General features: G+C 36.9%; 1 protein-coding gene across 2 annotated transcripts in view; it reads left to right on the top strand.

Moving 5' to 3' along the window:
• The first annotated feature begins 720 nt into the window (after positions 1-720).
• grm5a (glutamate receptor, metabotropic 5a) overlaps positions 721-24403 on the top strand; it is a 36902-nt gene continuing 13219 nt past the window's right edge. Inside the window, exons 1-3 of one of the 2 annotated variants that reach the window (XM_056247708.1) lie at positions 721-830; positions 2299-3037; positions 10661-10910. In XM_056247708.1, coding sequence (XP_056103683.1) covers positions 2353-3037; positions 10661-10910 — 935 coding nt within the window. In that variant the 5' untranslated portion in view covers positions 721-830; positions 2299-2352. Of the gene's footprint in view, positions 831-2028; positions 3038-10660; positions 10911-24403 lie in introns of both variants that reach the window. The other variant, XM_056247709.1, reaches the window with a different exon arrangement.

Here is a 24403-nt window from a genome sequence, read left to right as displayed (position 1 = left end):
TTACAGAGCTAGAGGATCTAATAAACATAAGTAAACCATTCCACAACTTAGGGCCACCAACTGAGAAAGCACATTGTAAAAGTGTGCAACTGAATAATATTAATGATAAAACTAAATGATACCCTGTAAGTTGTGAGTTATTTCTGGTCTGGTGTTGATGGTATTAGTAACTAACTGATGGGACTGTAAAACTAAAAGGTTATAAACAGCACTGACATATGATACATTATATAATTTTTTTGAGTTACCAGATGATGGCGCTGTGCCCGTATGACTATAGGGAAGTGGTCAAAGTTCTGCATCAGTCCTTATAGTCACTGCAATAAATATTTAAGAGAAAAAAAATTCCAATAAAAACGTTTTCTAGTCAAGGAATGACCAGATTCTTGAACCTTTACAACTTTTTTATTATGACTTTTAATTTAAAAAACAAATTTAGCCTACCCCCACCAATCGGTTGAGATGTTAATAAAAAGGTAAACCTTAAAACACACAGCGAATACTGCAATGGACAATAAATACCTCTTTAGTTTTTAAAACAGAAACGTTTATGGGAATACAAAATAAAAGATCACCTGACAAAATTTTTTAAAAAAATATATTTTTAGACTTTTCTTATACAAACAGATGACTATGAGTATGTAACTTCTGTATGGTTTTCATTTTCATGTACTGTTAGAACAAGATGTAAATATTTAGAAAAATATATGTCACGTGACGCGCGCGAGAGTTGTTGCTGAAGTGAACGCGCATCGCACGCGCTTATACACCCAGAGACACTCCGATTGTGAGAAGAACACGAGCATTTGGACCAAAACAACGACCGAACGGTAAGTTTCATTGTCACTGGTGTTTTTATAATCATTAGCGTTGGTATTTAACACTTTTCAATCTAATGCCTCACGCTTAAGTTCGTTTCTGATTATTTGAACGGTCATGTGCTTCCTTAGTGAGTTCTTCATGTAAGTTCTTAATTACGTGTTATGGCATTGGCAACATATGAAGTGGTATTCCGCCACAGTTTGATTTTCATTGGCATAGCAGCTACATAGATTCAGATTCACTGGATTATGGTTGATGCTCCAGACTGTTTTTCAGCACCATGGACAGCTCAGACCACAGCGAATGCTTCTTGGATCGTGTAACTTTTGAGTCTGGCACCTTAATTAATCAATTAAGTATCTTGCTAATGTTTAGTGTCTTTTTTTAAATTTACAATTACATGAACAAAATAATGTACAACAGCTACAACAAAGAAAAGAAAATAATCCGTTCATCCATTAGCAAACTATACAGAATGGATTTCTCTGTACTATTGAGTTACTGTTGGTGGTTTGTCACGAATTCAATTTAACAGAATGCACTTTGTAAGTCTGTCCAACAATTGTGTGTTAAAGGAATGTGTTCTGTCGTTTTGGAAAACTTAAGATATACTGTCCAGTCCTGGCTGTTTAAAAATGTATAGTTCCTTTGAAGTTAGAGCGCAAAACATGCAGTGGTAATGGAAGAACAACATGTTTTGAACACAGAATTGAGTATGAAGGATCAATCTTATTAAGTATACATGGGGTTCTGTGTTCATACAGTGGGGTTCTATCAGTCTGTTGCAAACTAAAAGTATAGTATACATCCCTCTCCCGTGTTTTCTTGACGTGACGTCATTTGGTATGATTTCTCCATGTGATCTATAAAAGTATGAGATATTGCCCTCAGATCCTGTAAACTATATATATATATATATATATTGTGATATAATGGCTGGCTTATAAGTAACCAACAATCATTCTGGGGAATTCTGTATGTATCCCTCTAAGCTGTGTAACTCCTTTTTAATGAAATTAATAATTCATTTAGAGTAATGAAAAGGAGGTTAAGGGTAAAGAGGCAGTATAAATATTCAGTGGCTGCAAATCTGCATAAGATCATTATCTTCTGGGTCTCAGTGTTTTGGAAAATCTCTGAGGTTATGAATACATGAATCTGAATCAATACATCTTTTAAGATTTGCATGCTTATTGTTTCTAACAGGTGTTAATGATGCATCCCATTACTGAGATCTGACTGGAATAAGCACATTTCACGAACTTCTTCATGTGCGTTTCAACTTTGTTTTCCTCCTGATCTTGAGATATTTAGAGGAAGGCAGAAAAATCCTCACTCTTTAGAATAAGACGTTGCCCTGGCGACAGCTCATCCTTATCACGACTCTCACAAATATGCACCTCTGTGATTCAGTGGGAGGTTGATGATCTCTAGGGATATTGCTCTGAAGATTTCTGCTTCTTGTGACTCTTTCAGATGCCCTGAGGAACCTACTTGTATTCTACACTCTGATCTGAGAAGGCCGAGGAAATGGGGATTTTACATTTACTGTTGTTTGTGCTGATCGGAGACAGATTGGGTCCTACACGGCCGGATAACTTAGCGAAGGCCCAGGCCAGCGAGCGACGCGTCTTGGCCCACATCCCCGGCGACATCATCATCGGGGCGCTCTTCTCCGTCCATCATCAGCCGCCAGCCGACAAGGTTCACGAGCGCAAGTGCGGTGCCGTACGGGAGCAGTACGGCATCCAGCGGGTGGAGGCCATGATGCACACCCTGGACCGCATCAATGCGGACCCACACATCCTACCCAACATCACGCTGGGCTGCGAGATCAGAGACTCCTGCTGGCATTCGGCCGTGGCTCTGGAGCAGAGCATCGAGTTTATCCGTGACACCCTGGTCTCGGCCGAGGAGGAGGAGGGCATGACCAAGTGTTTAACTGAAGATGGAGGGACTCCCATGAAAGGGAAGAAGCCCATTGTGGGGCTGATCGGGCCTGGGTCCAGTTCTGTGGCCATCCAGGTTCAGAATCTCCTTCAGCTGTTCAACATTCCCCAGATTGCGTATTCGGCTACCAGTATGGATCTCAGCGATAAGTCTTTGTACAAGTACTTCATGAGGGTGGTGCCCTCCGACGCCCAGCAAGCCAGAGCGATGGTGGACATCGTCAAACGATACAACTGGACCTACGTATCTGCCATTCACACTGAAGGTACGTGATCTCTCTCCGTAGGGAAGCATTTTTCTTCACGGTTATCGCCTCTTAGAAGAACAGAATCTGCCCTGAAACTCTTTCTTCTTTTTTTTTTTCTTCTTTTGAGCTGATCTCCACCAGCACGTAACACTATTATTTAAAGTGCTAAATCTTCCACGTTCTCAAAGTGAGAGATTTCCAGAGGGATTTTTTTTAGGTGAAAATATTGTATCACTCTATCTGTTGTGGTTCACCTTTATCTAGGCCTAATAAATCTCTTTATTATTCATAGAGGGAAATGACACATCCCAGTCCTTATAAAGTGTGTATGTCTGGATGCAGAATGTGCCACATATAGTCAAGATTCAGGAATCTGTTCATCATTTATAAGTGCTTTTTTATTCAATTGTGCTTGGTTCGAAAAGGTTTAACACAATTTTAACTGCACTAAGTCAAACTCTATATCTTGGAGTATCATGCTATTGTTGTTTTTATTAATATTTTGAATTAGTTTTTTTTTTTTTTTTGGGTGTTCTTGTAATTTTATTTATTTATTTTAAAATAACTATATAGTAGTGATGGCAACAATGAATCGCTATTAATCGCATCCAAAATAAAAGTGTGTTTACATAATATATGTGTGTGTACTGTGTTATTTTGTAAATATAAATACACACATATGCATGTAGGCCTATACATTTAAGACAAATGTGTTATTTATATATAAAATATTTATATTTTATTTATAATATAATGTATTTATAAATATACAGTATATATACATGCAAATATTTCTTGAATATATACAAGCATATGTGTGTATTTATATATACAAAATAATTATGTACAATACACACACGTATATTATGTAAACTCAAACTTTTATTTTGGATGCAATTAATCGCGGTTAATCGTTGCCCAGCACCACTTTATACCTTTTAATCTTTTTTATTTTAGTTGTTTACCGTATATTACAAACTCAAGCAGATTGGCTGGAAGATTGATGACCTCACAGACAGGTGTTAATTGCCAGCGGGTGGTTAAATGTGGAGCCCACCACAGTTTTCACCCACATACAGAACAGGGAGCTGTGAAAAGCTCCATGATGTTGATTCATTTGCTTGCATATTCTGTAGCTCCTTTTTAAAAAATTATATTATACTTTGACATTTGTAATTGTAATTTGTAGAGCTCATTTATTGGCTCTATTGTTAAAATAGACCAAATGTTTGTAGTCACATTTGATTTGACTGGTTTTTAACCAGCTTGTCAATCAATGAGCACCAATGGAAAATAGGTGTTTTGCTTTGTTTTAGATGAAAATAACCCTTGAAATGCCTTTTAAAAAGTATGTTACAGTTTTCTCTGAATTGCTAAAGCACTAAACCTCATTCTCGGAACCACGTTCTAAATAGCCTAAACCAATTTGTTGAATGAATCACTCTTTCTGTAAAATTGTAAAAAAAAAATTGTTGCAAAACTCTAAACACATTCTTACTCACTAAAACACATTTCGCACTGTGCAACTACAACACAGTTGTCATCGTTTACACACAACGACTCAAAATTGTTCACACTTATTTCTAATGATGTGACCAAACCAACTGTACATAATACAAGTCAGTTCAGAGTGCCTAAATTGACTCAAATGTTGCACTGAATTTTTATACAAACAATGGATGGAAACGATATAAGAGGGAGATGAGGAAGAGTATGTGTAAGAGGTGGTGAACAAAGAGGAAGAGGCTGAGGACGAGAAAGAGCAAGGTGTGTAGAATGTTGCCAAGGCTGGATCTGGCACTCCAGAGGGGTTTTCCCTTTGCCTGCAGACGACATTTCCATTGCTTGTGATGCTTGGACCTAACCTGGCCCTAGCCAGATGAATTTCGCTCCGCCTAGCTTCACTCACATCCATCTGGAACCGATCCATTGAAATTGCGTTTCAGAAGGCTGGGCCTTATCAAAAATCCTTGCATATGATTGGATAAGCCACTTGTCTGTCATCTTTATCAACGTGCTATTTCAACCACTCACACCGAAGCCAACCCGTGACGCTGAAGAATCCGGTCGGGAGAAGGCACTGATCTATATAACATCGTTTCCACCAACAAAAGCCTTAAGAGCCGTTCTCTGATGTTCTTTTAATGAAACAATATTAGGTAGATTGGACAACACGGATGAAATAGCAGCATCAATGTTAACGCTTGTTTCCTCGATGCGAGCCGCCATTGTTGTCTGAATCAAAACAGTCTCACGGTCGCTTCTCCACTACGTCACATCTATGAAACTCCCGCCCTGCGTCCTGATTGGCTTAACCATAAAGTTGGTTGGAGAAATCACTCTCAATGGAAGAGGTTCCAGATGGATGTGAGTGAAGCTAGGCGGAGCGAAATTCATCTGGCTAGGGCCAGGTTAGCTTGGACCCAACATGAAGAATGAATCTCTCATTGACCTTGATTTTGCAGTTTCACAACTCTTTTGAGTGTACTATAACATGCTTTTGCGAATTTTTTACTAAAGGGCATTTTTACTAATGCCCTTTTTACAAGATGTAGGCTAAAATAAGTCTCTGATGTCCCCAGAGTGTGTATGTGAAGTTTTAGCTCAAAATACCCCACAGATATTTTTGTGTGTTAAAATGTTAAAATTGTCACTTTTTAAGAGTGAGCAAAAACGCTCCGTTTTGTGTGTGTGTGTGTGTGTGTGTCCCTTTAAAAGCAAATGAGATGCTGCTCCTGGCACAGAGGGCGGAGCTTCAACAGCTCATGCGTTAGCATCTTCAATTACCTCACACAGACACACACTGAAAATGTAAATAAAGAAAAGAAAAAAAAAGTATCCTTTAATGTTCAAACCGGAGTCGGAGAAAAATGGAGAGACTCAAGTGGAAGTGACAACATGTAGAATGCAACAGGACATTTCTGAATGGTTAGTTGATGAATTTATGTAGCTGATGTGGAGTTAACTATCTTCTAGTCATTGATTAGCATATTACATCATGATAATCAGGGGCGGGGTTTATGTCAATTTTAGGATTAGTGATGTCACTAACCCGTGACGAAGCTCATTGTAGTCCCTTACCCTACCAGCCGTTTGTTGTATAATCCTTAAAAAGTGATTTCTGTCAAATATAATATCTCCCTTTGCTTTGAACTTTGAGCGTCGTCACTTTGCGGATGTTGTTTATGCTCAAACAGCAACATTACACACTAACTAAAGTTAAAAAAGTGAAATCATAATCAACCACCCCTTTAACCTTTTTGGCCTTTGCAAGTGCTGAATATACAGACATTCAATAGGCCTACTATACAATATTCAGTACAATACTATACTTGCAGTGCATACAGTATCCAATTTGTTCACCTTTCTACTGTAAGTTGTGATAACTATACTTTTTTACGTAACAGCATGCTTTGGATTCTGTGTTCTCTATTTTTTTATGTAGTGTATAATGAATGATCTGCAGTGTTTATAATATTGACTCGCTGTGTGTATGATCTGTAAGCATTATTTGATTTTGAGAAAATGCTTTTGAGGCAAGTGTATGATTTTGTCAGAAGAGTCAGATGTTCTCTGAATATAGTTTGAAGATTTGGTTTTGTGTTTAAGGTTTTGAGAAAGTGGGGGATGGTTTTGACAAATGCGTTTTTAGCAGTAATGAAAGCTTTGTGTATAATAGTGAGATTTACTGTCTTTTTTATTTAAAAAAGGTAATTTACTGGAGGTATATTGATGTGCAAAATGATGTGCCAAGCAGAATCATCCCTTCCTGCAGATTTGTCTATCTATCGTTTCATCATGTTCAAGAGTGTCTTTGATGTTTGCACACAGCGTACACAGAATGAATGGTTAATAGCCACGCTCACGTATTGTGTTGCTGCTGTGCTTTTGTTTTGGCCCTTTTTGGCCTCATGACAGATCATAGAACACACAGAAATCATTAACTGAAAGGCGACCATGATGATCATTTACATCTTTAGCTCTGTTTTCACTGTCTGTGGGCGTTTAATGAATTTTCCTGTTTGAGTGAACACACTGTTTAAAGACTTGTCTGCAGTGTCAGTCTCTCTGTAGGAGGGAAAGAGACAGTTGAGGTCATCAAAATATCTGTTACTGTGTGCAGAGGTCATTTTAGCCACATTTGTTATTGCTTCTTGTGACCAACCAATTGGATTTTGAGACCGCTTGATTTTTGCTCTTTATCGATGAAATGCCTGGAAAATATTATGTAACTCAGATTTTTCTTTTATGACAGAAAGTTCTAGTGAAGTTTGAGCGCAGCAAGAGAATTAATTCACCCAACTGGCACAGAGTAATTGAGCGAAAGATTTGAAGAAGTCCCTCCCTGGGGAGAGATATTAGAGATGGAATCATGCGCATTTGGAAGTGCATTTCTCAAATCTAAATCATCAGAAGGATGAGATGCATTTGATAGTCATGACGTTATACATGGGTGACACACTTATACCTTGATCATTTACACAATGGCATTAAAGTGAACAGGAAGTCTGGTGCTAAATAACCTGTCATTGCTCAGTGAGGGATTGAGAGATCATTCTCTTGTTTTTGTTTTTATTTTTTCAAATGTCGATATTATCATACTGATTTCTGCCATTTTAGCAAACATTTTAGAACGTGTTAGAGTGAGGCAAACCACAAAACATTGCAGAATCCATTCATCCATCCATCCATCCATCAAATCCATTACTAATACATACTGATGCTTGTGTTGTTGTTGTTTTTGTTGTTTCATTTCCTGGAGGAATTTGTCATTAATTTACATTTGTTAGTTAAAAGATTACAAAACAATATTTAAAGCTAGTTAAAGTGTTACAATAATAGCTAATATTTCACATTTTATCATACAGACAAGACACTATACTTTTCAAAAGTTTGGGGTTGCTAAGATTCTTTATTCTCTGCATTTATTAAGTACAGTAAAACAGTAATATTGTGAAATATTATTACAACTATTATTATTATTTGAAATAACTTATTTATATTTTAATATGTTTGTATTTGTAATAATGTAATTTATTCCTTTGATGGCAAAGCTGAATTTTCAGCATCATTACTCCACTCTTCAGTGTCACATAATTCTAAATCATTTCAGAAATCATTCAAATATGCTGATTGGCTGCTCAAAAAACACTTCTTATTATTAATGTTGAAAAATGTTTGTGGAAACCATGATCCATTGATGAACAGACATTTTAAAAGAACAGCATTGATTTAAAATAGAATTTAACATATAACAATAAAACAAAACATTATAATTGGCTTTACTGTTACTTTTAATCAATTTAATAAAAGTATTAATTTCTTTTATTTTTAAATCTTGCTGACCCCAAGTATTTGAATGGCAGTGTACATTATTAATATATTGAGACATTATTAAAGGGAACACTAAAATGTACTGCATAACAGTACAGTTCCTGTACAGTTGGTACAGTTCCTCGAAACTCTCATGTGAGGATGAACAGCAATGGAGAGTTTTCCCCTTGACAAACACAGCGTACTCGCTGGAATGCTAATAGCAAACTGGGGTTAAATGCTTTCCTTTGGGACGCAGTGGTGATAGGGCATCTCAGTGACTTCACAGTTCACATAACACCCCTGCAAAATTTGAACCTGCAACCTTTAGGTTACAAATCCAGACTGTTAACCACTAAAAACAGTGATGTAGTGATACAGCAGCAGAGATTAAGCTGTATGTTTGCTTTTTATCAAGCAATCTCTGCAGTTGTATCAAATTCGCACCTCATAAAATGCGTGAAGACTGGGAACATTCCTCACACAAAAGTAGGTGACCTGATTTGTATGTAAATTGGGGGAGTTTACCCCTGACGCTTTGTGAAAGAGGGGCACCATGGCCTGTTTTTCATTAGTTTTTCTAAGCATGAAAAAGTGAAATCTATTTATGTTTCTTACTAAATGTATACAGGAAGCAAAGCACAGAACATGGACACTTTTATAGAATATAGTCTATAGTCTTTGCAGTAAATCTGACATTACATTACTTTTTTTGTTGAATAGAGCAAACTGCTTGAAAGGGTAATTTCATGAGAAATCTACATTTCCATCATTTCTAAAAATAGTGTTCAATATTCTATTGAAAAACAATCTCACACTTTCCTCCACTGGTCCACTCATCATTTGCTGGTAATAAGGAAGAAGTAGGCTAGATATTATTTCTAAACACCAGAAGAACTAATGATGAGAATAAAATGTGAGAAAGTCAGTCAAACCTTGTGCTGTTCTTAACTGTGAGTAGCACCTATGCCTCGTCCCCCCCCCCCCCCCCCCCCCCTGAAGATTTAACAGTCATTTCAGCATGATTTTGACAGGTTGAGCTTCACATTTTAGTGTGGATTGTTTTGTGCACCAATCAACATGTTTGTGTCATCTATTGCTGTCACAGAGTTATATTATAGCTGTACAATTTCAAGCTATTTTATATTAAAAACACAATTAATTATTTTATATAAATATTGTATTGAATCAATGTTTAATCAAAATGCTAATATAGTATTATATAATATATATAATAAATAATATAATATATTTTACAGACACTTTACAAACACAACATAAATAAATGCATTTTATATATTTATTATTTTATTAATATAATATAATATAATATAATATAATATAATTAATATACTATAATATAATATAAATCAATGCAATACAATACAATATAATTCAATACAATATAACATAATGTCAACAAGTGATGTCCGGCCAAGTAAAATTGACATCTTCACCCTTTATTCAAATATTATTAAAATTCCGTTACAGATTTTGCAAGGATTTTGGTTAGATTGTGCTTGGAGTCAGTTGTTTTATTTGTGATAATGCAATAAAACATGCAATGAAAAAAAAATTGCGGACATATTTTTTGGTCGAGCTGTATTACAAATAAAGTATTAACACATGCAAAAACTAGAGATCCAACAAAATATTAATAGCTGATTATGTTGAAGTCAATTTGTCACATTATTGTCATGTTTAGTAGTTTGATTGTCTTCTGTTTCATTTCTAGCCATGGTTTTGTTTTGTCACTGTGTTTTTTCAGTTAATGGTAAAGGAAGTTTACCTTCCTGGTTTTCATATGCTGCTTTTTTGTTTCCTATGTTCTTATCGGTCATTAGTTGTCATGGTTACAGATTGGTACACACCTGGTTCTTGTTGAGTTGCTTGTTATCTCTTGTATTTAAGCTCACAGTTTGTTCTGTTCCAGTGTATTCAGTGTTCTCTTACCCTATGTGTGTAAGCTGTTGTGGCCTGGCTTCTCGCTTGTTTGGATAATGCTTCCTGGTTTTGTTGTGTTAAATAAAGTATCTTTAAGTGGCAAGCTATCTGTTCACACACTTCCTTCGTCTTCCTCCTCAACTCCATGTGACAGCTGTTGTTTGCCAAATAATTTAGTCAGTTACATACCTTAACCAAGTTTAGTTTTGTTCTTCCCTCATATTTAAAATGATCCAATTTTCCTTACATTTTGATGGTTTAATTGAACTCGTATGTCATTAAAACAAATATCCCCCCTGGACATCACTTTTGGCCACTACTGTAATATAATCTAATACAGAATGTGTTTCAAGCTTAAAAATCATTAAATTTCTCAATCTTCAGGGAACTATGGTGAGAGTGGAATGGAGGCCTTCAAAGACATGGCAGCAAAGGAGGGCATTTGTATCGCCCACTCTGACAAGATCTACAGCAATGCTGGAGAACAGAGTTTTGACCGTCTTCTCGATAAGCTCAGAAGCCACCTGCCCAAAGCTCGTGTGGTGGCGTGCTTCTGTGAGGGCATGACCGTACGTGGTATCCTCATGGCCATGAGACGCCGCCGCCTAGTTGGAGAGTTCCTGTTGGTTGGCAGGTGAGTAACCAAACACGTGTACTTCATACACATGGATTTATATTCTTGACAGACGCTTTCTTATCAAAGAAACAGCCATAAAACACCCCTGAAATTGTGCCTGCGGCAAGCACTCTGGGCAGTTTTGGAAAACAAATCAATTTTTTTCACAAAGTGTAGGTGGTGTATTAGAAAAGCTTACTCACTTGAGAAAGATTGTAGGAGAGACCAGGGCTAGTTGCCACATGTTTTACTCCAGAGAATGTCTCAGAGTAGATTTGTTTTTGAGTAGATTTGTGTTTGGATGTTACATTCTGTTTAGACACATATTATATTTGAGTTGTCATGACTACCCAATCTTATTAAACATTTCCACTGTTACTGCTTGTTGCGGCATGTTATCAAATGGGGGAGGTTTTCAAAATAGAATCCATCTAATTTACATTTGGGCTTTTGATATATCAAATACACTACCATTTTGAGGTCTGTACATTTTCTTATACTCACAAATGGTGCATTTATTTGATTAAAAATACAGTTAAACAAAAAAAAATTTGTGAAATATTACAATTCAAAGTAACTGTTTTCTATTTAAATGTTTTAAAATGTAATGTATTTCTGTAATGACAAAGCTGAATTTTCAGCATCATTATCCAGTCTTCAGTGTCACGTGATCCCTCTGAAATCATTTAAATATGCTGATTTGCTGCTCAAGAAACATTTATTTTTATTATCAATGTCGAAAAGAGTTTGCTGCTTAATCTTGTTGTGGAAACATGATAATTGTGTTTAAGATTTCTTTGATGAATAGAATTTGATGAACAGCATTTATTTGAAATAGAAATCTTATTATAAACATTATAAATGACTTTCTGTAATTTTTTACAGAATATTAGAATACAGAATAAATATTAATTTATTAAAAAAACCTTTTGAACTGAAGGGTATATATGCAAAATTAAAAGACAGACTATTTAATGGTTTCTACTAAGCCACTAAAGGGACATGGTGATGGAAAAAATATGAGATGGGAGGAAAAGACATATTTCAATGGTTTTGCATTTTCTCAAAAAAGTTTTGCGTTCCCGGGAAACTTTGCGTTTGCTCTCAAAACCTTTGCGTCCCATCGCAAAAATGTTCCCTTTCTCAAGAGAACACAAACATTTTGTGAGCGAATGCAAAGTTTATCAAGAGAACGCAAACATTTTGGGAGCGAACGTAAAGTTTCTGGAGAGAACGCAAACATTTTACGCAAAGTTTCTGGAGAGAACGTAAACATTTTACGCAAAGTTTCTGGAGAGAACGCAAACATTTTACGTAAAGTTTCTCGAGAGAACGCAAACATTTTACGCAAAGTTTCTCGAGAGAACGCAAACATTTTACGCAAAGTTTCTCGAGAGAACGTAAACATTTTGTGAGGGAACGCAAAGTTTCTCGAGAGAACGTAAACATTTTGTGAGGGAACGCAAAGTTTCTCAAGAGAACACAATCATTTTGTGAGTGAACGCAAAGTTTCTCAACAGAACAAACATTTTGTGAGCGAATGCAAAGTTTCTCAAGAGAACACAAACATTTTGTGAGCGAATGCAAAGTTTATCGAGAGAACACAAACATTTGTAAGGGAACGCAAAGTTTCTCAAGAGAACACAAACATTTTGTGAGCGAATGCAAAGTTTATCGAGAGAACGCAAACATTTTGTGAGCGAATGCAAAGTTTATCGAGAGAACGCAAACATTTTGCAAGCGAACGCAGTGTTTCTCAAGAGAACACAAACATTTTGTGAGCGAATGCAAAGTTTCTCAAGAGAACACAAACATTTTGTGAGCGAATGCAAAGTTTATCGAGAGAACGCAAACATTTTGCAAGCGAACGCAGTGTTTCTCGAGAGAACGCAAACATTTTGCGAGTGAACGCAAAGTTTCTCAAGAGAACACAAACATTTTACGCAAAGTTTCTCAAGAGAAAACAAACATTTTGTGAGCGAATGCAAAGTTTATCGAGAGAACGCAAACATTTTGCGAGCGAACTTAAAGTTTCTCGAGAGAACGTAAACATTTTGTGAGGGAACGCAAAGTTTCTCGAGAGAACATAAACATTTTGCGAGGGAACGCAAAGTTTCTCGAGAGAACATAAACATTTTGCGAGGGAACGCAAAGTTTCTCGAGAGAACGTAAACATTTTGTGAGGAAACGCAAAGTTTCTCAAGAGAACACAAACATTTTGTGAGCGAATGCAAAGTTTATCGAGAGAACGCAAACATTTTGCGAGCGAACTTAAAGTTTCTCGAGAGAACGTAAACATTTTGTGAGGGAACGCAAAGTTTCTCGAGAGAACATAAACATTTTGTGAGGGAACGCAAAGTTTCTCGAGAGAACATAAACATTTTGCGAGGGAACGCAAAGTTTCTCGAGAGAACGTAAACATTTTGTGAGGAAACGCAAAGTTTCTCAAGAGAAAAACACAAACATTTTGTGAGCGAATGCAAAGTTTATCAAGAGAACGCAAACATTTTGCAAGCGAACGCAGTGTTTCTCGAGAGAACGCAAACATTTTGCGAGTGAACGCAAAGTTTCTTAAGAGAACACAAACATTTTACGCAAAGTTTCTCAAGAAAACACAAACATTTTGAGAGCGAATACAAAGTTTATCGAGAGAACGCAAACATTTTGCGAGCGAACGTAAAGTTTCTCGAGAGAACGCAAACATTTTACGCAAAGTTTCTCGAGAGAACGTAAACATTTTGTGAGGGAACGCAAAGTTTCTCGAGAGAACACAAACATTTTACGCAAAGTTTCTCAAGAGAACGCAAACATTTTGCGAGCGAACGTAAAGTTTCTCGAGAGAACGCAAACATTTTACACAAAGTTTCTCGAGAGAACGTAAACATTTTGTGAGGGAACGCAAAGTTTCTCGAGAGAACGCAAACATTTTATGCAAAGTTTCTCGAGAGAACGTAAACATTTTGTGAGGGAACACAAAGTTTCTCAAGAGAACGCAAACATTTTGTGAGCGAACGCAAAGTTTCTCGAGAGAACGCAAACATTTTACGCAAAGTTTCTCGAGAAAACGTAAACATTTTGTGAGGGAACGCAAAGTTTCTCGAGAGAACGCAAACATTTTATGCAAAGTTTCTCAAGAGAACGCAAACATTTTGTGAGGGAACGCAAAGTTTCTCGAGAGAACGTAAACATTTTGTGAGGGAACGCAAAGTTTTCTCAAGAGAACAATCATTTTGTGAGTGAACGCAAAGTTTCTTAAGAGAACGCAAACATTTTGCGAGCGAACGCAAAGTTTCTCAAGAGAACACAACATTTTACGCAAAGTTTCTCGGTGGAACGCAGAACGTGCGAGGGAACGCAAAAGCATTGACACAACTTTTCCTCCCATTTTATATATTTTTTATATATAATATAATTAATCAATTGTATAAAAGTATGCATATGTGCGAACTTGCTCAGACAACACATTGAGAAACCTAGAGTAAAGATACATTTCTGTATTTAGATGATTGATTCAAAACATAGTAGTTATGAGATATAGCGCATGTGACAACCAGCCCTGGCGACACATTTCATCTGTATCTTGTGTTCATTTAGTGCTTTTTCCACAGATATTGCGGGTCAGAAAGGGCCACACGATCAGGCAGTTCTGTTGGTATCTCAAAGAGACTGTGTTTACCTTTTGAATGTCCACCCACGCCTGTTGATCATCATCTGCATCTCTTTGCTTGTATGTGTGTGTGAGAGACAAAATCAAGATGGATCAAAACATGGAAGCAAGGCTCATCTTTATGTCTGTTATCACCACAAATGTTGCCATCACCATCATCATCACCATTATAGTGAACAATCATCTGAAGCAAGGTATGTGATTTATGATTGTTTTAGTGATAGGCACTTGATTTGTGTAATGATAATAACTCCTCTTGAGTGAGCCTATCTGTAATCAAGACTTGAGAGATGCAGTGACACCGAACTAATTCTGTAACACTGTATCTGTTTCAACAAGTACAGACTGCCTCTTAAACACTCTTACATTTCAACAGCTTTTGATATATCAAATACACTACCATTTTGAGGTCTGTACATTTTCTTATACTCACAAATGGTGCATTTATTTGATTAAAAATACAGTTAAACAAAAAAAAATTTGTGAAATATTACAATTCAAAGTAACTGTTTTCTATTTAAATGTTTTAAAATGTAATGTATTTCTGTAATGACAAAGCTGAATTTTCAGCATCATTATCCAGTCTTCAGTGTCACGTGATCCCTCTGAAATCATTTAAATATGCTGATTTGCTGCTCAAGAAACATTTATTTTTATTATCAATGTCGAAAAGAGTTTGCTGCTTAATCTTGTTGTGGAAACATGATAATTGTGTTTAAGATTTCTTTGATGAATAGAATTTGATGAACAGCATTTATTTGAAATAGAAATCTTATTATAAACATTATAAATGACTTTCTGTAATTTTTTACAGAATATTAGAATACAGAATAAATATTAATTTATTAAAAAAACCTTTTGAACTGAAGGGTATATATGCAAAATTAAAAGACAGACTATTTAATGGTTTCTACTAAGCCACTAAAGGGACATGGTGATGGAAAAAATATGAGATGGGAGGAAAAGACATATTTCAATGGTTTTGCATTTTCTCAAAAAAGTTTTGCGTTCCCGGGAAACTTTGCGTTTGCTCTCAAAACCTTTGCGTCCCATCGCAAAAATGTTCCCTTTCTCAAGAGAACACAAACATTTTGTGAGCGAATGCAAAGTTTATCAAGAGAACGCAAACATTTTGGGAGCGAACGTAAAGTTTCTGGAGAGAACGCAAACATTTTACGCAAAGTTTCTGGAGAGAACGTAAACATTTTACGCAAAGTTTCTGGAGAGAACGCAAACATTTTACGTAAAGTTTCTCGAGAGAACGCAAACATTTTACGCAAAGTTTCTCGAGAGAACGCAAACATTTTACGCAAAGTTTCTCGAGAGAACGTAAACATTTTGTGAGGGAACGCAAAGTTTCTCGAGAGAACGTAAACATTTTGTGAGGGAACGCAAAGTTTCTCAAGAGAACACAATCATTTTGTGAGTGAACGCAAAGTTTCTCAACAGAACAAACATTTTGTGAGCGAATGCAAAGTTTCTCAAGAGAACACAAACATTTTGTGAGCGAATGCAAAGTTTATCGAGAGAACACAAACATTTGTAAGGGAACGCAAAGTTTCTCAAGAGAACACAAACATTTTGTGAGCGAATGCAAAGTTTATCGAGAGAACGCAAACATTTTGTGAGCGAATGCAAAGTTTATCGAGAGAACGCAAACATTTTGCAAGCGAACGCAGTGTTTCTCAAGAGAACACAAACATTTTGTGAGCGAATGCAAAGTTTCTCAAGAGAACACAAACATTTTGTGAGCGAATGCAAAGTTTATCGAGAGAACGCAAACATTTTGCAAGCGAACGCAGTGTTTCTCGAGAGAACGCAAACATTTTGCGAGTGAACGCAAAGTTTCTCAAGAGAACACAAACATTTTACGCAAAGTTTCTCAAGAGAAAACAAACATTTTGTGAGCGAATGCAAAGTTTATCGAGAGAACGCAAACATTTTGCGAGCGAACTTAAAGTTTCTCGAGAGAACGTAAACATTTTGTGAGGGAACGCAAAGTTTCTCGAGAGAACATAAACATTTTGCGAGGGAACGCAAAGTTTCTCGAGAGAACATAAACATTTTGCGAGGGAACGCAAAGTTTCTCGAGAGAACGTAAACATTTTGTGAGGAAACGCAAAGTTTCTCAAGAGAACACAAACATTTTGTGAGCGAATGCAAAGTTTATCGAGAGAACGCAAACATTTTGCGAGCGAACTTAAAGTTTCTCGAGAGAACGTAAACATTTTGTGAGGGAACGCAAAGTTTCTCGAGAGAACGCAAACATTTTACGCAAAGTTTCTCGAGAGAACGTAAACATTTTGTGAGGGAACGCAAAGTTTCTCGAGAGAACACAAACATTTTACGCAAAGTTTCTCAAGAGAACGCAAACATTTTGCGAGCGAACGTAAAGTTTCTCGAGAGAACGCAAACATTTTACACAAAGTTTCTCGAGAGAACGTAAACATTTTGTGAGGGAACGCAAAGTTTCTCGAGAGAACGCAAACATTTTATGCAAAGTTTCTCGAGAGAACGTAAACATTTTGTGAGGGAACACAAAGTTTCTCAAGAGAACGCAAACATTTTGTGAGCGAACGCAAAGTTTCTCGAGAGAACGCAAACATTTTACGCAAAGTTTCTCGAGAAAACGTAAACATTTTGTGAGGGAACGCAAAGTTTCTCGAGAGAACGCAAACATTTTATGCAAAGTTTCTCAAGAGAACGCAAACATTTTGTGAGGGAACGCAAAGTTTCTCGAGAGAACGTAAACATTTTGTGAGGGAACGCAAAGTTTTCTCAAGAGAACAATCATTTTGTGAGTGAACGCAAAGTTTCTTAAGAGAACGCAAACATTTTGCGAGCGAACGCAAAGTTTCTCAAGAGAACACAACATTTTACGCAAAGTTTCTCGGTGGAACGCAGAACGTGCGAGGGAACGCAAAAGCATTGACACAACTTTTCCTCCCATTTTATATATTTTTTATATATAATATAATTAATCAATTGTATAAAAGTATGCATATGTGCGAACTTGCTCAGACAACACATTGAGAAACCTAGAGTAAAGATACATTTCTGTATTTAGATGATTGATTCAAAACATAGTAGTTATGAGATATAGCGCATGTGACAACCAGCCCTGGCGACACATTTCATCTGTATCTTGTGTTCATTTAGTGCTTTTTCCACAGATATTGCGGGTCAGAAAGGGCCACACGATCAGGCAGTTCTGTTGGTATCTCAAAGAGACTGTGTTTACCTTTTGAATGTCCACCCACGCCTGTTGATCATCATCTGCATCTCTTTGCTTGTATGTGTGTGTGAGAGACAAAATCAAGATGGATCAAAACATGGAAGCAAGGCTCATCTTTATGTCTGTTATCACCACAAATGTTGCCATCACCATCATCATCACCATTATAGTGAACAATCATCTGAAGCAAGGTATGTGATTTATGATTGTTTTAGTGATAGGCACTTGATTTGTGTAATGATAATAACTCCTCTTGAGTGAGCCTATCTGTAATCAAGACTTGAGAGATGCAGTGACACCGAACTAATTCTGTAACACTGTATCTGTTTCAACAAGTACAGACTGCCTCTTAAACACTCTTACATTTCAACTTTACCCCACAAACGCATCAGAGACGCTTCAGCTATTTGTGAAAAATCTGCTAATTTACCATTCAATGACTTATAAAAAGATAATTGTATATGACAGATCATGTGAAAAGAGTATTTTAAGAGTTTGACTTGGCATCGACAACTTGAAAAATGTGCACGTGCTATTCATAGTGTCAAATGAAGTAAGAAATGAGTCTTCCCATTTTTAATCTCCTGGAGTGTGACATCTAAATGATCTATTTTTAGCTTCACCCCCAATTCAGTTCTCGCTGTTCCATTAATAAATCGCTTATGGATATTAAGGACTGAAATAATGTATTATGTCTTTGAGATATTAAACTAAGAATAATCCCTCCAATTTCTGCTTCTGTTCAGGAGCTCTTTGGTTTGGTATTGAGACATTCGCTGACTCTTAAAGGTGAAGTGTCTTTTTTTTTTTTTTTTTTTTTTATTCCTTATCCTATCACAGTTTTATATGCAGAGATGACTATAGGTAAGTTTTGTTGAGTATCAACAATACCTGGCTCAACCAATGGTGTATTTTGGGCTGGGACTACCTGTTCAACCAAACCATGGAAGACATGCGTTTGGGAAAACATTTTTTTTTTGCATATATATATATACACTCACCGGCCATTTTATTAGGTACACCTGTCCAACTGCTCGTTAACACTTAATTTCTAAGCAGCCAATCACATGGCGGCAACTCAGTGCATTTAGGCATGTAGACATGGTCAAGACAATCTCCTGCAGTTCAAACCGAGCATCAGTATGGGGAAGAAAGTTGATTTGAGTGACTTTGAACGTGGCATGATTGTTGGTGCCAGAAGGGCTGGTCTGAGTATTTCAGAAACTGCTAATCTACTGGGATTTTCACGCACAACCATCTCTAGGGTTTACAGAGAATGGTCCGAAAAAGAAAAAACATCCAGTGAGCGGCAGTTCTGTGGGCGGAAATGCCTTGTTGATGCCAGAGGTCAGAGGAGAATGGCCAGACTGGTTCGAGCTGATAGAAGGGCAACAGTGACTGAAATAACCACTCGTTACAACCGAGGTATGCAGCAAAGCATTTGTGAAGCCACAACACGCACAACCTTGAGGCGGATGGGCTACAACAGCAGAAGACTCCACCGGGTACCACTCATCTCCACTACAAATAGGAAAAAGAGGCTACAATTTGCAAGAGCTCACCAAAATTGAACAGTTGAAGACTGGAAAAATGTTGCCTGGTCTGATGAGTCTCGATTTCTGTTGAGACATTCAGATGTTAGAGTCAGAATTTGGCGTAAACAGAATGAGAACATGGAACCATCATGCCTTGTTACCACTGTGCAGGCTGGTGGTGGTGGTTTAATGGTGTGGGGGATGTTTTCCTGGCACACTTTAGGCCCCTTAGTGCCAATTGGGCATCGTTTAAATGCCACGGCCTACCTGAGCATTGTTTCTGACCATGTCCATCCCTTTATGGCCACCATGTACCCATCCTCTGATGGCTACTTCCACCATGTCACAAAGCTCTAATCATTTCAAATTGGTTTCTTGAACATGACAATGAGTTCACTGTACTAAAATGGCCTCCACAGTCACCAGATCTCAACCCAATAGAGCATCTTTGGGATGTGGTGGAACGGGAGATTCGCATCATGGATGTGCAGCCGACAAATCTGCGGCAACTGTGTGATGCCATCATGTCAATATGGACCAAACTCCCTGAGGAATGCTTCCAGCACCTTGTTGAATCTATGCCACGAAGAATTGAGGCAGTTCTGAAGGCAAAAGGGGGTCCAACCCGTTACTAGCATGGGGTACCTAATAAAGTGGCCGGTGAGTGTATATATATATAGGGAAAATATATATAATTACTGACATATCATATACCTTCAACTATACATTCAACTGGCAACCTAAAAATGGTAACAGCTAAATTAATTGGTTTTATTAAATATTGTAAAACATATGCCAAATAAATATGTGGATGGTCCACTGTGGTGACATCAAAAGGGAGCAGCTGATATATTTAATTACACTGAATCAACAAAGTACATGAATTTATACCAGTGTTATTTTAGTATTCTTTATATGCTATTGTAGTATTTATTAATATTAATTAATAATTAGAATTAGCTCTCATTTTTTGAGAGCATTCAATTTCATCATGTTTGGTTTGCTTTTTAATGTTTCTATTTTAATTTATTTATTTTGTCTGTTTAAGTTTTAGTAATTTTAGTATTTCAACTTAAACTTATGTATTTCAGTTTGTTGCCAAGGCAACATTTCTAATTTTGACTTTCTATTTTATTTCAGCTTTATTTCTTTGATCAAAAACAGCTCTTTAAGGTAACAATTGCAAGTTAAACTCTCTAAAAATCACCAATATTTGAAAAGAAGATTTTTAAGCATGTGCTTTGAATATTTTTCTCTTCTTCTCTAAAGAAATATTTTTGTGAAATTTTTATTTTTGATTTAATCCGGATTTAATATCCAATATCCAAATCCAATGTTTTGAGATCATCTCCTTTAATAACTTTGTAATCAAATAATATCAACCTGCATGCGCCTAGAAAATATTTGTTTTGGTGAAGTTTAACAGGATTTGTTCTGTGGTAAGGGCCTATATTTCAGAATATTTAAAGAGGATCTATTTCAGAAAATGGTGTCATGGTCTTTATTCTGGGCCTCGGGGCATTCCAGACAGCCTGGATGGGCTGAGAGAAGATGCCATGTTTATGGGGGTGCCAGTGTCTGTTTGTGTGTCCATGTGTATGCGTGGGTGAGGTGTGTGCATGAGTGGATGACCGAGTTTATGTGTGTGTGTTTGTTTGATGAGGTGTCAGACACCAGCTCCAGGGAAGGTAGCCGAGTGTTGAGTTTTTTTTTTTCTTTGGTTCAATGAGAATATGGCCACTGTGTCTCTGTTCCAGTTACTTGATCTCTATGTGGCTGGAAAAGTGATAAAATCTCAAGACATTTTACAAAATCTCCACATACTTTCTTTGGTATCTTGGCTGCTATCTGATTTCATTCATTCACGTAATGCCCTGCATATGCATGTTTGCTTCATTGGCTTTCATTCATTAACCCTACTCAGTGGCATCAATTCACCCAAAGCCAAGGTATGACAAACTTATGAGGTCATCAAATGTCCCTCATATTTTCTTTCTTTCCTATAAATCTCTATAAATGCTGCTGCAGCAGCCATCCTCAAATATCACAACAAGCACATCTACACATGTTGAAGCCATTTGACAAATTGAAATGCATGAAATTGATAAATGCTGTTGATAACAGCACCAAACTTAAAGGGATAGTTCACCTAAAAATGTCAATTCTATCATTAATTGCTCACCCTCATGTCGTCAAGACTTACGTTCATCTTCGGAACACAAATGAAGATCTTTTTTTGAAATCTGAGAGCTTTCTGTCCCTCGATTGGAAGAGACACAATTGCTATATATGATGAACAGGTTTAATTTAGGCTTTTATTCACATGTAAACATTCATCAACTCACACATCAGTTGTGGTAAACGGAAGCTCAAGCAGGTTCGCTGGACGTGCGAGAACCAATGAGGTTCATTCTCATGTTACGCAGCACGTTTGAGCTTCCGCAAGAACCAATGAGGTTCATTCTCATGTTACGCAGCACGTTTGAGCTTCCGCAAGAACCAATGAGGTTCATTCTCGTGTTACGCAGCACGTTTGAGCTTCCGCAAGAACCAATGAGGTTTATTCTTGTGTTACGCAGCACGTTTGAGCTTCAGCAAGAACCAATGAGGTTTATTCTTGTGTTACGCAGCACGTTTGAGCTTCCGCAAGAACCAATGAGGTTTATTCTTGTGTTACGCAGCACGTTTGAGCTTCCGCAAGAACCAATGAGGTTCATTCTCGTGTTACGCAGCACGTTTGAGCTTCCGCAAGAACCAATGAGGTTCATTCTTGTGTTACGCAGCACGTTTGAGCTTCCGCAAGAACCAATGAGGTTCATTCTTGTGTTACGCAGCACGTTTGAGCTTCCACAAGAGCGGCAAGAACCAATGAAGTTTGTTATCGCTCGTCAAGCAGGTTCGGTTGAGCTTCTGTTTATGTTCGCTGATCAATGTTTATATGTGAATAAAAGTCTAAATTCAATCTGTTCATCATATAAAGTGATCGTGTCTCTTCAGAAAATTTGGACTAAACCGCTCAATTCATATGGATTTTGTTTGATCTCTTTATAAACCTTTTGAAGCATCAAAGTGTTCGTTGCATATAGCTGCCAACGGAGGGACAGAAATCTCTCATATTTAATCAAAAAGATCATCATTTATGTTCCGAAGATGATCGAAACGGGTTTGGAACGACATGAGGGTGAGTAATTAATGACAGAATTTTCATTTTTGGGTGAACTAACCCTTTAAAATAAGACGAGTGTGTGTCCAGTGCGTCCAAAGATGAATCGCATATAGCTTTGATTATAACCCAGAAAATGAGACAGTTAGACATTGTTATAAGAATAAAGGAATTTTCAAGGACTTTCAAGTACTTCAAAACTCAAAAGTCTGAATATTATCCAATTTAAATGTTATTTTTAATGTGGTGACCAAAAACATTTTTTGTTCATCCTTCAAAGATTGTCCCGATTTGCAAAACAATTGTTACGAAATGCTGTCTGAAAACATCTGCTCTCAGCAGCCTATTGACAGCCACGAAAGCAGTGATGTCCAAGCTCTGCCGTTTCACAACTGAATGGCTTTCAATTATTTACTAAGGAGCAGTTTGCAGACTGTGCCCAGCCATCTGTCTCTAGTGAGTGAGAGGACACTGCATTGTATTCTGTTGTATTATCTGTCGAATTGTTCATCAGTGAAGTGTGCACAAGAGCTGATCCATAGCTGATGAGGGCTGATCGGACTCCACCCCGGGGATGGATAGAAATCTAACCTAATTTAATCACTTTGCAGCTTATTTGCAGCATTTGTTGGTGTAAATGTGTTATTATTTTCTGTCCTTAATACAGCAGCATCCCACATAGGCGTGTGTGTGTCATTCCTCTGTGGGCTAATTGTTAACGGATTAAAACTGTGATTCGTGTAGATTCCAAAACGTGAAACACCCACAGACATGTTTTTCCTGAAACATTGACGTATAAAGCGTATATCTTTTTATTCATATTATTATTTATTTATTTGATTCTTTTTTATTTTTAATGCTATAAAAGTTCCATATGTGGTTGAATAAAAAAATAAAATAAATCATTTTAAATGTGATTAAAATTGATCAATAATCTTTTTGGACGTGTAAACGTAAAATGTTTTTTTATTTATATAGACTTTTTATGAAGTCTAACGATAGTCATATAGGGACTAGTCCACTATAGAGCATATAGGCTCTGTGACATTAAAAATAAAATCTCAATATTTTTCAGACTTTATTTTCCAGAAGATATTCAAGCTTGATATTATTATTGTATTTGAACTGAATTGGCTTAAGGGTAATTTTTTTTTTTTTTTTTAACCTGAGGAACTTTTATTAGATCGAAATTTGAGTATTTCCAATGAGCATCTTCGAGTGCTGACACAAACAAATCAGTGCAACTCAATTGAATCAGTGTTCATTTAAACCGATTCATTTAAACTGACCATTCAAAAGATTAATGTACTGTATTCATGCACTGTTAAAATAGCTTTAATGTCACCTACGCAAGTTATAACACAAAGAGCAAGAGAGAAATGTCCTATTTGTTAATATTAATATTAAATATTAATAAAAATATCTATTAATATTAATAGATTAATATTATTTGGCACCAAAATAAAATCAAATATTCCGTACATCGCCCCAGCATCTTTTTGCAGTATGCTTTTATGTGCAGTAAATTCTGTCAGACATCTTTGTAAAGACTGTGGCGCCTTTGCTTTGGCATTTTTGTTGTCTTTGTAAGTTTTCCTGCAGCAGCAGTGGGCAGAGGGAGGCTGACCCGCTGGGGTCAGTGTGTGGGTTTACTGAGCTGTTCAGCTCTTTTCCATGAGATGATTCAAGCTCCTGCTTACATGCTCCTCTATGCTTTCCCTCCCATTGCTTTTGCCTCCAAGGACAAGTTATGAAAGCCTCTCCTTACCTACCATGAGAACAAAAATGATACCTCCCACACACTGCTGAGTTGTGTAACATTTAGCGCTGTGAGTTTAGGAAGTGTTAGAGAACATATAGATGGAGAGGTTTCTGTAAAGTATCTTCTTTTCTTTTTTTTGTATGAAAGAG

This window comes from Rhinichthys klamathensis, unplaced genomic scaffold (genome assembly GCF_029890125.1).
Source record: "Rhinichthys klamathensis goyatoka isolate OS25496 unplaced genomic scaffold, OSU_Roscu_1.1 h1tg000050l_1, whole genome shotgun sequence".
NCBI classification, from domain to species: domain Eukaryota; kingdom Metazoa; phylum Chordata; class Actinopteri; order Cypriniformes; family Leuciscidae; genus Rhinichthys; species Rhinichthys klamathensis.
This window is presented reverse-complemented; position numbering and strand designations above follow the sequence as displayed.